At 40.1% G+C, this 13,218-nt stretch overlaps 1 protein-coding gene across 1 annotated transcript; it reads left to right on the top strand.

Moving 5' to 3' along the window:
• The first annotated feature begins 3,661 nt into the window (after nucleotides 1–3,661).
• Nucleotides 3,662–6,049, top strand: LOC149051093 (uncharacterized). Its single transcript, XM_089196288.1, has one exon. It carries the CDS (start codon nucleotides 3,756–3,758, stop codon nucleotides 5,970–5,972), a length of 2,217 nt encoding a protein of 738 aa, XP_089052414.1. The 5' UTR covers nucleotides 3,662–3,755; the 3' UTR covers nucleotides 5,973–6,049.
• The last annotated feature ends 7,169 nt before the right edge of the window (nucleotides 6,050–13,218 follow it).

Raw genomic sequence — 13,218 nt, 5'->3', positions numbered from 1 at the left:
AGAACAGAGTATATCGGGGGAATTTTGAAAACTAAGACTGTTCTTAAAATAAAATGATATACAGGCAGCGTCGGTAGGTATGATGCGTGAGGAAGCTCCTAGTCCTAATGCTCAATCTTGTTCCCAGTGTCCTCTCTTCCCTGTTCAAATAAACAACCTTGGGGAACCTGTAAGTGAGGCGGCAGTTAACGGCAGATAACATCAGTTTAGTGAGAAGACAAGGGTGAACCGCTTTGGGAAACAGAAAAACTTGTAAGGTATGAGTACAATGTTAAATTTAGCTTATTTCCCACGATGGTAGTAGTGGTTGGGTATATACCTATATATTTTATATTCATCTGGGTTTCCTTTTCAAATTCGATGGAGTTACCGCTATCAATTAAAAGAACTTCAGTAGTTTGTTTTCATTTTAAATTTACATTGGAATGTCTCAACTGTTAAAATGTTTCCATTGCCATTAAGCATATCTTGAACCAAATGGATATCTCAATGAAACCAATGTTTCAGCAGTGATGCTCTCCGGTAAACTGCAATTTAAGCAATTGTAGAAAAGGAAGGCAAAAATATAGGTTTTGACTTCATTCAAACCTGTGCTTCCCAAATTCTACCAACTGAAGAATTTTTCGTGAATGCACCATGGAAGTTTGAATGGATGAATAGTTAGCAAATCCTTCTCCTTTTGAGATGGCTGTCCCTTTGTCAGCCAAAAGCATACGAGAGAGTTTCCTTACTAAAGAAATTTTACACTTAATAAGTTATTTGGGTAACAGAAAATTTGGAATAAAATAGATGAATGTACTTTGATGAAAGCAAGGTTCAAAATAACAGCCGGCTGCCGGCGGCAGCCGCAACTTTTAGCGCACTTATCAGCGATTTTTCACCGAAGAACTAGAATTTCATAGCAAAATATTACGCTTACTGATCGTCCAACTGAAGTAAAAGTCGCTGTCATGCTATGATGAACTTTTCATGTTAGGCAATTAAGCAGCCAAGAAATGCGCTTAAAGCTTTTCGGAAACGTAAACGAGTATAAAGTTTCGAAATTCGAAGCGTGCTACAGGGAGTATTTTTGTTTACAGTATTCAGCTTTCCACGTATTTGTTGGAGCGTGAAACATGCAAGTTTGTGTAAACACCGTCACATTATCGTATTTACGTTTCTGCACTTACATACTACCTTTAATCAAGATTTATTTTCTGCAAAATCCTGTTCAATATCGTTTGCAAAGCCTTCTTACACGTTCAAATTAAAGTCGGTACTGTACAGTACGGATTTCCCATGGAGAAGCGCGACAGTTTGTCTCGACGAAATTGTATATTTCACGCTTGAAGAAACACCGAAAAATTGAGCCGTTTGCAACGTTTTCTTAGAAAAGGAATTGCTGCCACAAAACATGTTGATCAAAATAAAGATTCTGATGCTGAAATTATTTTAAGCAATTTAAGGTAATTATTCCTTTCAGTACTGTTAATAAATCATGTTGAGTGTTGAAGACATGTGCTGACTGCTCATTTATTATTGACAGTTAAGAAAACAATGAGCCTTGACAAAAGCCTACAAATTCACGCTAAAAGCTGAAGAATTATTTTCAACCCTGAAAGTTATGGCTTTACTTCGAGTGAAAGACCAATAACTTGAAGATTAAAAACAGGTAAAATTATACAGTTAGGAAACGTTTATACTCATTGAGAGGATTGGATGTAGGAGTGTTGATGAAAGAAGTTAATTTTTTTTATTTTTATGGCTAATACCTCATATAGGAGGCGAAGCCACACATGTCGTTGAAATGAGTCAGTGAGTTAGTAGTTTCCTGGTGCTACTGATTGTTTATTTCAGAGCACTAAAGAAGACGATAAACATCTTAAAATCATCTCAGTATGGTGCGTAAAAAATCTAAGCTTTTCCTTGCAGAAATATCTTAAAAGGTGTGATTGGGGCACATAGAGGAATTTACTTTCTATCAAGAGAAAGCATTTTAGTGCTTGGATTAGGAAATTATGCCCAGTAGATTGGAAAGTAAAGGTTTTTTTTTAGTCCTTGCCGTGACACTACACATGATGATAAAATCTCTGAAAATAATTTTACACTGTTGTCTCAGGCACGTATTTGATGACAAGACTGTTCATGGCATAAATATCTGGAAAGGTGATCTCTTAGTCATACAAGCTCTGAAGCCTAATTTTATTTATTTGAAGAGGGAGCATTTTACCATTTCAATCAGCAATTTATACCCAAAAGAGCCGCCAAATTTGAGAAGGGAAGCGATGTCTTAACTAAGATACCTTGAGTTTAGCATGTGGAAAAGGGAATATTAATTTTAATCAACAGAATAAAAACAAAAGGAGCATAGTTTAATCATTATTTGGGCCTAGAAGATAGACTGATAGAGGAACAGTGAGCTTTTTGAGCTAGCAGATATAAATTATCGTAACTATTACTGTTGTTAACATTATTATGTTTAATATTATTAATATTATTGTAATCAGTATATTCTTGAATCATCTTTCACTTGTGGAACAGGGTACTTGTAAATATGTGGGGTGCAGTTGGCTTTCTGCACCAGAGACAAATCTTGTGCAACACTACCTTCTAGTATCATTAGACAATCTTGAATTCTTTTTGATACTTTATACAAATTGTGCTATATCAGTAGCCGCATGAGGTGTTAAACTCCTTTTTTTGCGATTTTTATCATTGTCTTACCTTTTAACTGGATTCTCTATCAAAGTCTATTGGGAATCTCTTTTGTAGTGTCCACTGGAAATTTCTTTTGTCCAGTTTTTGTACTTTGGGTTGCTCCACTTGATAGTGACAGGTGGAGTGACTTCCATTTAGACAAGTTCATTGAATAAATTTTTCACACAGTGACAACTATAGATTAAAGTTTAACATCACAAGGACAACATGTAGATTGTGTGAACTGGTTGTGTGAGGCTATGTAAAGGGACTTGTTGGAAATGCACTTCTCTTTGTAGGTCCTTACTCATGTGAAGGTTTTTCTTTCAGGGCTTTTGCCAGAAATTGCACTGTCTGTGAATCCCTTTGTTAGTGACAATTGTTATAGTAGAACTTCCTTTCCTGGAAGAGTATTACTGTTTGAAACATATTTTACCAAACTCACCATCCAATTTCTTTGTTTATTCAAACTTAAGATATTGCTTCTGAAACCCTGTCAAATATGTGCATCTGGTTGAGTAAATCTCTTTTTTTTTTGTATGCTTCCATTTTAGAACACTTTGCATGGCAAAAAAAAAATGTCCACTTCTGGGAAAAAGCCATATCAGTGCAAAACTTGTAACCAGTATTTTGTAAAAAAAGGAAATCTACAAAGACATGAGAGATCTCACACTAGAGGAAAGCCATACCAGTGCAAAACCTGTGACAAGTGCTTTCATAGACAAAGAGATCTAGAGGTTCATGAGAGATCCCACACTGGAGAGAAGCCATACCAGTGTAAAAGCTGTGACAAATGGTTTAGTGATAAAAGAAATCGACATAGACATGAAGGATCCCACACTGGAGAGAAGCCATACCAGTGCAAAACTTGTGACAGAGGGTTTGCACAAAAGGGTCATCTAACAGTACATGAAAGATCCCACACAGGAGAGAAGCCATCCCAGTGTAAAAGCTGTGATAAGGGGTTTAGTGATAAAAGAAATCTACATAGACATGAAAGATCCCACACTGGAGAGAAACCATACCAGTGTAAGACATGTGATAAGTGGTTTACACGAAAAGAAACTCTAAAAGCACATATGAGATCCCACACTGGAGAGAAGCCATACCAGTGCAAAACTTGTGACAAGTGGTTTGCACAAAAGAGTCATCTAACATTACACGAAAGATCCCACACTGGAGAGAAGCCATACCAGTGCAAAACTTGTGACAAGTGCTTTGCACAAAAGGGTGATCTAACAGTACATGAAAGATTCCACACTGGAGAGAAGCCATACCAGTGCAAAACTTGTGACAAGTGGTTTGCACAAAAAAGTCATCTAACAGTACACGAAAGATCCCACACTGGAGAGAAGCCATACCAGTGCAAAACTTGTGACAAGTGGTTTGCACAAAAAAGTCATCTCACAGTACACGAAAGATCCCACACTGGAGAGAAGCCAAACCAGTGCAAAGCTTGTGACAAGTGGTTTGCACAAAAAAGTAATCTAACAGTACACGAAAGATCCCACACTGGAGAGAAGCCATACCAGTGCAAAACTTGTGACAAAGGGTTTGCACAAAAGGGTCATCTAACATTACATGAAAGATCCCACACTGGAGAGAAGCCATACCAGTGTAAAAGCTGTGACAAGTGGTTTAGTCAAAAAAGAAATCTACATATACATGAAAGATCCCACACTGGAGAGAAGCCATACCAGTGCAAAACTTGTGACAAAGGGTTTGCACAAAAGGGTGATCTAACAGTACATGAAAGATCCCACACTGGAGAGAAGCCATACCAGTGTAAAAGCTGTGACAAGTGGTTTAGTCATAAAAGAAATCTACATAGACATGAAAGATCCCACAATGGAGAGAAACCATACCAGTGCAAAGCTTGTGACAAGTGGTTTGCACAAAAAAGTAATCTAACAGTACACGAAAGATCCCACACTGGAGAGAAGCCATACCAGTGCAAAACTTGTGACAAAGGGTTTGCACAAAAGGGTCATCTAACATTACATGAAAGATCCCACACTGGAGAGAAGCCATACCAGTGTAAAAGCTGTGACAAGTGGTTTAGTCAAAAAAGAAATCTACATATACATGAAAGATCCCACACTGGAGAGAAGCCATACCAGTGCAAAACTTGTGACAAAGGGTTTGCACAAAAGGGTGATCTAACATTACATGAAAGATCCCACACTGGAGAGAAGCCATACCAGTGCAAAACTTGTGACAAAGGGTTTGCACAAAAAATTCATCTAACAGTACACGAAAGATCCCACACTGGAGAGAAGCCATACCAGTGCAAAACTTGTGACAAAGGGTTTGCACGAAAGAGTCATCTAACAGTACATGAAAGATCCCACACTGGAAAGAAGCCATACCAGTGTAAAAGCTGTGAAAAGTGGTTTAGTCATAAAAGAAATCTACATAGACATGAAAGATCCCACACTGGAGAGAAGCCATACCAGTGCAAAACTTGTGACAAAGGGTTTGCACAAAAAATTCATCTAACAGTACACGAAAGATCCCACACTGGAGAGAAGCCATACCAGTGCAAAACTTGTGACAAAGGGTTTGCACGAAAGAGTCATCTAACAGTACATGAAAGATCCCACACTGGAGAGAAGCCATACCAGTGTAAAAGCTGTGACAAGTGGTTTAGTCATAAAAGAAATCTACATAGACATGAAAGATCCCACAATGGAGAGAAACCATACCAGTGTAAGACATGTGATAAGTGGTTTACACGAAAAGAAACTCTAAAAGCACATATGAGATCCCACACTGGAGAGAAGCCATACCAGTGCAAAACTTGTGACAAGTGGTTTGCACAAAAGGGTGATCTGACAGTACATGAAAGATTCCACACTGGAGAGAAGCCATACCAGTGCAAAACTTGTGACAAGTGGTTTGCACAAAAGGGTGATCTAACATTACATGAAAGATCCCACACTGGAGAGAAGCCATACCAGTGCAAAACTTGTGACAAAGGGTTTGCACAAAAGGGTCATCTAACATTACATGAAAGATCCCACACTGGAGAGAAGCCATACCAGTGTAAAAGCTGTGACAAGTGGTTTAGTCATAAAAGAAATCTACATAAACATGAAAGATCCCACACTGGAGAGAAGCCATACCAGTGCAAAGCTTGTGACAAGTGGTTTACTCAGAAGGGAACACTACAAAGACATGAAAAATTGCACTCTGGACAGCATGATGAAACATTTATTTGTTGGATTTGTCAGGAGGAATTGAGCAATGAATCCCAGCTCATTCATCATTATGAAGAACACATGAAGTTCCCTTGATTTTATTTTATTTTATTTATTTTAAGATTTAAAGAACGTTTGAGTTTTGCAGTAAAATGAATAATTTTGATTTCTCAGATTGACTATCTTATAAAGTGGGACGGGTGTAGTCTATAGACATTTCGTTACTGTTATATGGATTTATCGGTGCGAAGAGAATCATGGTACTGTAACATGGCGCTGGTGTAGATTAAAGAAACCTGTTGAGTTTATCTGCACCTATCAGGATATTAACAGGCCATTATTACAACAGGTACAGCTATTACACCTGCAGCAGGCCAAATGCTATATGCTATGCCACTTTACAATCTGCATCTAATGACAATGTCATGTATTTTTAAACAGAGGCTGACTGGTTTTCTTTGTCAGTAATGCTCTTCAGTAAGCTTACAAGCTAATGCTTTGTTTTCTTAGCAATGTCTTTGCTTCCTCTTTCCTTTAATTCTTCTTTAAGCTGAGGAACTGTCATTTTTGTAAAGTCAACTGAGCTCAAAGGCACAGCAGAGTGAGTTTGAGATGCAACAGTACCACTTTGCAGATTAGATAGAGGTGTAGCAATTTCAGACGGTACAGTTTTTTCTTTTTCGGAATATGTCCTCTTCCCAGTACTCTAGTTTGTTTCTGATAGGATTTGGGCTCCCATTCCCTTTTTCTTAAGTGCCATTAGCATGACTCTTGATGAAGAACATCTCTAATAGAGTCCCACTTGTTGAATTTCCAGAAAACAGTGGACCCATCAATGTTCCTTTCAACTCCTTGCCCTGTAAATGTTGTTACTACTTGGTACATTTGGAAAAACCATGGGATATATGGGAAACCATAACATGAAGATATTGGGTAACTCTCTTTCACTCTTAACCTTCCCTTAATCCTTTGAGAGAAATGAAATCACTCACCTATTGTTTTGCTTTCAACCAAAACTCTGTGGGGCTGGTATTCGGTTGCCAATTACTGAGATTTTTTACAGGGCTGCAAAGTACACCTGTATTTTTATGATCTTTTCAGCAGTTTTAGGCCTCAAGAAATCATTCATTTTCTCTGGAAGGTGATACAGCATTGTTTTCTTATCATTTCTTATGAGACTTATCCATTCGTGAACAGAACTTTCTTTGCCATTTGCATTTTTCTTTCCCAGACATCAAAAGACATTCCACAAGACCTTCTACTGTGAATGAACTTATTACCTATTTAGGTGTGCCTGTTTGTTGATCAGGTTTCCAATACTCTCCTCAATATCCCAATCATTAACTTCTTTTATTAAATTGGCAGTTAACACTTATCAGTTATTCTTAAAAGGAGGTGAAGTTCATCAACAATTATATGATCCAATTCAATGTCCAGAAGGGGTTCCTTACAACAGCCATAATCATCCTTTGATTTTTTGGACATTTCTTTCAATTCTTGTAAAGACCTTGAAAGTGGCTTTGAATTGAAATAACTAACATGCTGATCTGTTTTCCATCTATCATCCTTTTGGATTTAACACCATGCACGTGCATAGTTAGCTGTTGCTCCATTTAAACCTAGCATGCGGAGAATGAATTTATAATTACCGCAATGCATGGTCCCTAATTGCTCCTTCCAACGGAGCATCGTAATCTAACACAAGCTGTAGGCCAGGGAAAACTTGTGAGGTTTTCTTAGAGGGTCCTCAGTGATAATTCTACGCCATTCTTTTTGCAATGGATAGGGTATTTCCAGGGCGAAAATTGGTTTCGTCTCCAAAAATTTAGTTGCATATCATTATTAAATCTGTTTATCAAACAAATTTTAAACATGTTTAAGCTTTGGTATGAACGGGGTATAAGCTCCGGTTTACTGAACTCAACTACTTTTGCATATTCATGCTGACAGTTCTTTCTGTCATCCGACATTTTTTTAAAAAACCCGGGAAAATGTATTGTATTCCAACTCGGAAAACAGGAGGAGAGGCTACCTAGCTAGAAGAGAAATTTTTAAAATGGTGGACGAAGTATGTGTAGCGTTGCAGTCGTGTCTTCCGTTGTGGTTATGTCCTCACACATTATAACCAATAGAATGCAGTTTTACTTCTTCCAATCAAAGTGCGTTGTGATCGTGTCTGTGGGATTAGCCCTTAATCCTCTTACCTACCAACCGCGCTCGACTTATAAATATCCTAATGTGATTATGCAACAGTTCAGTTGACCTCAGGCCCTGCTCTTGTGAGCTGCTCTGCTCATTAAATATATAGCTTTAAACATATACTTGGACTCCACTCTTTCTTTCGCCTCCGATAATCGCACATGGTGTCAGAAGTGGGATCCTACAGCAGGAACAAGAAGTAGCGGAAAAGAAAGTTGTTTCCGACCTCATTTCACATCGCGTGAATGAATTCAAACGCTCAAGATCCAAACGAAGAAAAATTCGAGGAATCAAGCACGCCAGTCACGTCACCACCCACAGACCCAGTGAAACCGAGTTCTTCAACGGCTTCACTACAGACGGATAACCCACAAAGTGGAAGCGTAAAAATGGCCGCAGCAAATTTCAATATTCCTCCTCCGGCTAAGTTTGATCCCAAAACAGACGATTGGGACCACTGGATAAAGCGCTACGAGTTATTTGAAGCAGCTACGGAACGTGATGAGCTGTCAGATAAAGTGCGCATCAATACGCTTATTTACGTAATGGGAAATAATGCCGCCGACATCTATGATAGTTTCAAACTGTCAGGTGAAGATATCCAGTACGCGAATGTCAAACAAAAATTCAAAGATCATTTTAAAGGAAAAGTTGCTTTAGTCTTCGAGAGAACACAGTTCGTAAGACGCTTTCAGCAAGACAAAGAATCTGTCCTCACCTTAATTGAAGATCTTCAGAGAAGAGCCGACCTCTGCTCTTTTGGGGACCTTCGTGACCAAATGGTGCACACTCAAATAATTGCTGGTTTGCGTGATTCTCATCTCAGGCGTCGATTGATGGCAAATGACAACTTAACTCTGGATCAGGTAATTAAAGAAGTTAAATCCGCCGAAATCACGAAACATCATGATCAAATTCTTCAAAACCCCTCAAGTGCCGCTGACATATCGGCAATACATGACAGGAAAGTTCCAGAAAACAAACGTCGAAGTCCAAAACCCAAGCATTATGGAGTTTCTTCGAAAGCAAAGAAAACATCGTGTTACAGATGTGGAGCTCAGCCAGGTCACCCTCCTCAGCGTTGCCCAGCCAAAGATGCTACCTGCAATGCATGCAACAAAAAGGGTCATTATTCCAAGGTCTGCAAATCCTCAAAACAAGTCCATAGAGTTAATGATGATTCGGAAGAAGATGATATCTCTGTAATGACCGTCAACGAAGTCGTCAACACAATCGAAACATCGGAGAAATGGCGTACAAATCTATCGATAGGAAACTCCGAAGTAAATTTCAAGATTGATACCGGCGCAGATGTCACAGTTATTCCTGAAGAAGTCTTTCGCCAATGCAACTTAGGAAAACTACATTACACCTCCAAAAGACTCTTTGGAGCGGATCACAAGGGTCTCTGTGTAATAGGGACAATTCGTGACACTTTATCCCTGGGAGAAAAGTGCGTGACCGAAGATATTTACGTTGTTAAAGGCCTAAAAGAGCCTCTTCTGGGGCAGCCAGCGATTCAAAAGCTAAATCTATTGGCTCGAATCAATGAAATCCAAAGTCAAAGCTACGAAGAAAGTATTAAAGCGAAATATCCTCAACTGTTCCATGGACTGGGAGAACTTGAGGGAGAATATGAAATCAAGTTGAAGTCAGACGCTCAACCGTTTGCCATCATGACCCCACGACGTGTTCCATTACCAATGAAAAGCAAAGTAAAAGAAGAGCTTGCCCGAATGGAGAAGTTGGGAGTAATCAGAAAGGTTGACAAGCCTACAAATTGGTGCGCTGGAATGGTGACAGTACCTAAACCAAACGGGAAAATCCGAATATGTGTGGATCTGACAAAGCTCAATGAAAACGTTTGCCGTGAAACGTATCCACTTCCAAAGATTGAAGCCTTGCTAGGTGAAATTGGAGAGTCCACAGTGTTCACAAAAATTGACGCAAATTCCGGTTTTTGGCAGGAGAAGCTAGCAGAAAACTCTCAACTCCTGACCACATTTCTGACTCCCTTTGGCAGATATTGTTTTCAGCGACTCCCCTTCGGTTTGAAATCAGCACCAGAACGATTCCAAAAGAGAATGCTAAACGAGCTGGAAGGTTTAGAAGGAGTCATATGCATTATGGATGACATCCTCGTGCATGGAAAGACGCAAAAACAACATGATGAACGACTTGACGCAGTTTTAACAAGATTGATCAGAGCAAGAATCACCTTGAACCCAGAGAAGTGCGAATTTTCAAGGAAACAATTGAAGTTCGCGGGCCATAGTCTCAGCGCTCAAGGAATAGGCCCCGATCCAGACAAGACTGCAGCTATTGAAAAGATGGAGAAACCGCAAAATGTTGCAGAACTACGGAGATTCCTGGGAATGATCAACCACCAACAAAAGTTCATCGAAAATCTGTCGGAGAAGACTATGCCTCTTCGCGATCTTCTTTCAAGCAAGAACGAATGGCACTGGAGTCAAGCTCAAGAAGAATCTTTCACTCGCTTGAAGAAAGAAATGACTCAAGCGCCAGTTCTCGCTCATTACTGCTCCAATAAAGAAACTATTATATCTGCAGACGCGTCGTCGTATGGATTAGGAGCAGTCCTCTTACAAGTCCAAGAAGATGACTCAAAGAAGCCAATCGCCTACGCTTCGCGCTCTATGACGTCTACTGAACAAAGATACGCTCAGATAGAGAAAGAAGCACTCGCAACTACTTGGGCTTGTGAAAAGTTTGCCGACTTTGTCCTCGGTAAAGAGTTCCTTATCGAAACGGATCACAAACCGTTGGTGCCGTTACTAGGATCAAAATGTCTCCAGGACATGCCACCACGTATTCAAAGGTTCCGGATGCGACTTATGCGCTACTCGTACCAAATAGTCCATGTACCCGGAAAAGACCTCACCACAGCTGATACCTTATCAAGAGCACCACTTCACCGAAGTCTCACGAAAGACGAGAAGAAACTTAACGAAGATTTAAACCTCTATGTCTCACACATAGTAGAATGCCTGCCAACTACAGAGCGCCGCTTGCAAGAAATACGCCTTCATCAGGACGAAGACGAAGTCTGTTCAAAGCTTAAGCTGTTATGCAGTGAAGGCTGGCCAGAGAAACATCACTTGAATTGTTCACTCCAACCGTACTGGCAGTACAGGGCAGAAATCACAGTTCAGCAGGGAATCCTAATGAAAGACGACAGAGTCATAATTCCCTCAGTGTTAAGACTCGATGTATTAGACAAGATACACACAGGTCATCAAGGCATCCAGAAATGCCGTGAAAGAGCGAAAAGTGGTGTCTGGTGGCCGAATCTCAGCAAGCAGATAGAAGATCTTGTCAGGGAATGCCCTACTTGTATCAAGACGAAAACTAATCGTGCAGAGCCCATGATTCCTACACAGTTACCTGAGCGTCCATTCCAAAAAGTAGGAACCGATCTATTCGAATGGAAAGGACAGGAATTTGTCCTCGTGGTAGATTACTTCTCGCGGTATTGCGAGATTGGCGTACTTCGAAAAGCCACCTCTCAAGAAGTAATCAATCACCTAAAAGCGATTTTCGCGCGCCATGGAATTCCAGAAACCGTGATCTCCGATAACGGACCGCAGTATTCCTCAGCGGAATTCGCCAAATTTGCAGAAAAATGGGGATTCACACACATTACAAGCAGTCCAAAATACCCACAAAGCAACGGAGAAGCTGAACGCATGGTGCAAACAACTAAAAACCTCCTTACCAAATCTGACGATCCGTATGAAGCACTACTCGCTTACAGAGCTACTCCACTGGAAAACGGATTCAGCCCAGCCGAACTATGCATGGGACGGCGACTACGCATCACCCTTCCAACTACTCCGTCTAAACTAACACCGCAATGGCCAGAGTTAACGACATTGCGTGAAAAGGAAGCCAAGATTAAGACCGAGCAAATGAAAGAGTACAACCGACGACATGCAGTTAAAGAGCTCAGTAATCTGTCGCCAGGCGATTGTGTTTACATCCCTGATCGCAAAGAGAACGCGGTAGTAGTATCCAAAACACCACAGCCACGTTCCTACTACCTCGACACTGACAGCAACGCAACTGTTAGAAGAAACAGACGTCAACTCAATCCAAATCCTAAAGAAGCAAAGTACACAACGGAAAGCCCTCCACCTGATCCTCCCGAAACTTCCAAGGATCAGCCACCTATTCCGGCAGAGAAGAACGAAGCTTTTATGTCTGCCCAAAAGTCTTCCATTCCAGTTCCCGTTCCTGGAACCGCTACTCGTTCCGGAAGAAAGGTCAACCCGCCCAAGAGATTAGGTTTTGATTAGGACTGAATGAACATTTGCTATTAGTTTCATGATCAAATTACTTAATAGACTCGCTTTCCATTATTAGAAGACTTTGCACAGAGACATTCTTACAGTATCGAAATGTCTAGAAAGGGGGATGTGGGATTAGCCCTTAATCCTCTTACCTACCAACCGCGCTCGACTTATAAATATCCTAATGTGATTATGCAACAGTTCAGTTGACCTCAGGCCCTGCTCTTGTGAGCTGCTCTGCTCATTAAATATATAGCTTTAAACATATACTTGGACTCCACTCTTTCTTTCGCCTCCGATAATCGCACAGTGTCTTCTGCGTGTCACTTCCCAACTTGGGGAGGGATGCAAAGCAAAACCCGATTTTCCATTTTTTTTCCAATGAATTCTAGAAAAACGGGATAAATTCTGTGAAATTCATCCTTTAGGTGGATTCTATCCTATTGACTTGCCATAGCCACCTTTAGCCCCATTTTCGATTTAATCATTGTGTGAATTTGTCATAAACAGGGTAAAATAGGACAAATCCACCCAAAAGTGCAATAAATCCTACAATAATTTAGAAACAGTGTGAGAGATTATTCAGCGTTAATTGATTTCCGGTTGATTTTTTGCGATAAGTGACAGATGATTGAACAATAGGATCATATTATATATTAAAATTGAGAGAGACCAGAGCGTGGGACAGAGAACGGTGAGAGAGAGCGGGAGATTAAGTTGATTTTATAAAATAAAACGTGAAGTTTCGGAACATAGCAGATTCTTTAGTCTCATTTCCGACAACAGTACTTAAAAAAAAAAACAGCTAAAATCAGCGGAACCGCAATAAAATC

This window comes from Pocillopora damicornis, chromosome 2 (assembly GCF_964200805.1).
Source record: "Pocillopora damicornis chromosome 2, jaPocDami1.2, whole genome shotgun sequence".
NCBI lineage: Eukaryota > Metazoa > Cnidaria > Anthozoa > Scleractinia > Pocilloporidae > Pocillopora > Pocillopora damicornis.
The sequence above is the reverse complement of the archived record's forward strand: the minus strand, read 5'-3'. Positions and strand labels throughout refer to the sequence as shown.